Source organism: Mandrillus leucophaeus, unplaced genomic scaffold (assembly GCF_000951045.1).
Source record: "Mandrillus leucophaeus isolate KB7577 unplaced genomic scaffold, Mleu.le_1.0 Scaffold53, whole genome shotgun sequence".
Taxonomy (NCBI): domain Eukaryota; kingdom Metazoa; phylum Chordata; class Mammalia; order Primates; family Cercopithecidae; genus Mandrillus; species Mandrillus leucophaeus.
In genome coordinates, this window is record NW_012105697.1 from 1130561 (window position 1) to 1133604 (window position 3044).

Consider the following 3044-nt stretch of genomic DNA (forward strand, 5'->3'; position numbering starts at 1 on the left):
GGTGTCCCCGCAGCAGACACAGCAGTGTCTAAAAACCCGGGTGAAGCCGGTGTCCCCGCAGCAAACATGGCAGTATCTACGAGTCCAGGTGAAGCCGGTGTCCCCGCCGCAGCCAACAATCTCTAAAAGCCCGGGTGAAGCCAGTGTCCCCGCAGCAGACACAGCAGTCTCTAAGAGCCCAGGTGTAAGACTCTCCTACAGTTTCTGCCAAGCCTGAAGCCCTCTTCCTTCTCCAGGGGGTCTTTGGCACCTAATTCCTCAAGATCGAGGTGCAGGGACCCAGCTCCTTCTCCCTCAGACCTGGGAGTCCCTGCCTTGGGAGCCCGCTCTGGGTGGGGAGCACTTACCAGCAGCACCAGGCTCCCCCAGACCCTGAGGCCCCCGCCAGCCCCAGCCATGCCTCCAGATACTGCTGGGGATCCAGGAGTCCCAGGCCTGGTCCTTCCACCTGCTGGACTTTATACTCAAGAGTTTCCCCTTTCCCAGATCATTGGTGAAGCCAGAGGCCAGGGCGGGAAGGGGAGGAGGAGGAAGTGGAACCTAGCTCCCAGCCCTGCCCCGCTGGCCCTCACCTTCCTCCCTCACCGCTGCCTCTAGCTCTGACACTGGAGATGCCTCGGATCCTTTCTCCAGCCCCACGTAGAATCATCAGCCCCCAGCCCACTCCACTTTGTCCCCTGAAATCTCCCTCTGCATCCGAGGTACTGGGTGCTGCGTCCCACTGCTGCACGAACGTGGGTCGTGGGGCAGAGGATGAGAGCGGCGGGTGTTGAGAGAAAGGCCAGCTGACTCCCTTGTCTCCTTGCTGGGTGATCACATATCAAGAGCAGTCTGGGGCTTAGACCTCACGCCCCTCGTCCCTGGAGCACGCTCTCCCATTCAGGCTCTGACGCCTTTCCCGTCTCCGTCTCCCACAAGCCCCTGCAGCTCTCACAAAATGAGCCCAGCGGGCTCCCACCTGCTGGCCTTTGCCTAGACTGTCTCCCCCACCAGGTGCACCTGCCTACTTTCCCCCCAGCAGTCTCCTACCTACTCCTCCATTAGGATTCAGCTTGAAAATGACCCACGCTGGGCCTGGGGCCTTTCTAGCCCAGTCAGGACCCTGTGCACTGTCTTCCACATCACAGACTTCTAATTTGCATATCATCTGCATATTCATATTCATCATCAGCTATTCATCTGACCCTGGGCAAATGACTTAAGTCCTCAGTGACTCAGATTCGTCATCTCTAAAGAATGGGCACCCTTGTAAATATGCTAAGATAAATAGATGAGTTACTACGTGGAAAGTCTTGGAACAAAGCCTGGCCCGTTTTAAACACTTGATGAATCTTAGTCACATTTATTTTTAGTTCATCCCTAGGTCACCTGTGCTCAGAAGGGGCCTGACACCCAGGGCTTTTCAAAGTGTTTTTGTTGACTTACTAATTATGTGCACAGGTGAACTGCCTTAATCTCACATGTAGTCTGGAAGTTAAGAATACAAACCCCAGCCGGGCATGTTGGTGTGTGCCCAGCTACTCAGGAGGCTGAAGTGGGAAGATCACTTGAGCCCAGGAGTTTGAGACCAGCCCGGGCGATATAGCAAAACCCCATCTTTTGCAAAGAAAAACAAAAAGAAAGAAAAAATTACCTAGGCGTGGTGCATGCCTGTAGTCCCAGCTACCCGGGAGGCTGAGGTGGGAGGATCACCTGAGCCTGGGAGGTCAAAGCTGCAGTAAGCTGTGATTGTGCCACTGAACTCCAGCCTGGGTGACAGAGTGAGTCCCTGTCTCAGAAAACAAAACAGCTGGGCATGGTTACTCATGTCTGTAACTCCAGCAATTTGGGAGGCTGAGGCGAGAGGATCCCTTGAGCCCAGGAGTTCAAGACCAGCCTGGGCAACATAGGGAGATCCCGTCTCTATAAAAAGTAAAAGTAAATTACCAGGCATGGTGGTGCATGCCTGTGGTCTCAGCTCCTCAGGAGGCTGAGGAAGGGGAATCAGTTGAGCCCAAGAGATGGAGGCTGCAGTGAGCTGTGTTTGCATCACTGCACTCCAGCCTGGGGGACAGAGGAAGACTCTGTCTCAAAATAAACAAAAGAAATAAATAAGTTCTCACACCACTGCTCTTGGGAAGTCAGTTTCTCTGTCTCTGAGAGCCTCGGTTTCCCCATCTGTACACAGAAGGGTTTGGTTGCGAGAAGTTTCCTTTCAGTAGGCACCAGATGTCATTCCTGCCAGTCACTTGGGTTTCTGTTCTAAACTTTCTCTGTTTCTCTCTTATATCTTAAATTTCTCTTTTAAATAGAGACGGGGTCTTGTTATGTTGCCCAGACTGGTCTCGAACTCCTAGGCTTAAGTGATCCTCCCACCTTGGCCTCCCAAAGTCCTGGGATTACAGGCATAAGCCACCACCAGCTGTCTCCCCTATACTTTTTGATATCTCTCTCTCTCTCTCTCTCTCTCCCTCCCTCCCTCTCCCTCTCCCCTACTCACTCTCTCTCTTTTCCCTCTTTCTTTCTCTCTTCCCTCCCATCTAGATCTCCACCTTATAAACATGCTCACCCTCCCCGTCTGAAAAAACCACATTACTTATGTTGACTCCACACCCACCATCCTACCACACTCGACTTGCCTTCTCTTCAGAATCCAACTCCTTGGCCAGGCATGGTGCCTCACGGCTGTAATCCCAGCACTTTGGAAGACCGAGGTGGGTGGATCACCTGAGGTCAGGAGTTCAAGACCAGCCTGGCCAACATAGTGGCCATCTCTACTAAAAAATACAAAAATTAGCTGGGCATGATGGTGCATACCTGTAATCACAGCTACTCAGGAGACTGAGGCAGGAGAATCACTTGAACCGGGGAGGCGGAGGCTGCAGTGAGCCGAGATCACACCACTGCACTCTAGTCTGGGTGACAGAGGGATACTCCATCTCTAAAAACAAAAAGCAGCCGGGCGCGGTGGCTCAAGCCTGTAATCCCAGCACTTTGGGAGGCTGAGACGGGAGGATCACGAGGTCAGGAGATCGAGACCATCCTTGCTAACACAGTGAAACCCC

At 53.2% G+C, this 3044-nt stretch overlaps 1 protein-coding gene across 1 annotated transcript in view; it reads right to left on the bottom strand.

Moving 5' to 3' along the window:
* PTPRH (protein tyrosine phosphatase, receptor type, H) overlaps positions 1 to 470 on the bottom strand; it is a 33680-nt gene extending 33210 nt beyond the window's left edge. The window contains exon 1 of the mRNA XM_011996951.1: positions 348 to 470. Within this exon, the coding sequence (XP_011852341.1) occupies positions 348 to 398 (51 nt within the window). The 5' untranslated portion in view covers positions 399 to 470. The remainder of the gene's footprint in view (positions 1 to 347) is intronic.
* Between the last annotated feature and the right edge of the window lie 2574 nt (positions 471 to 3044).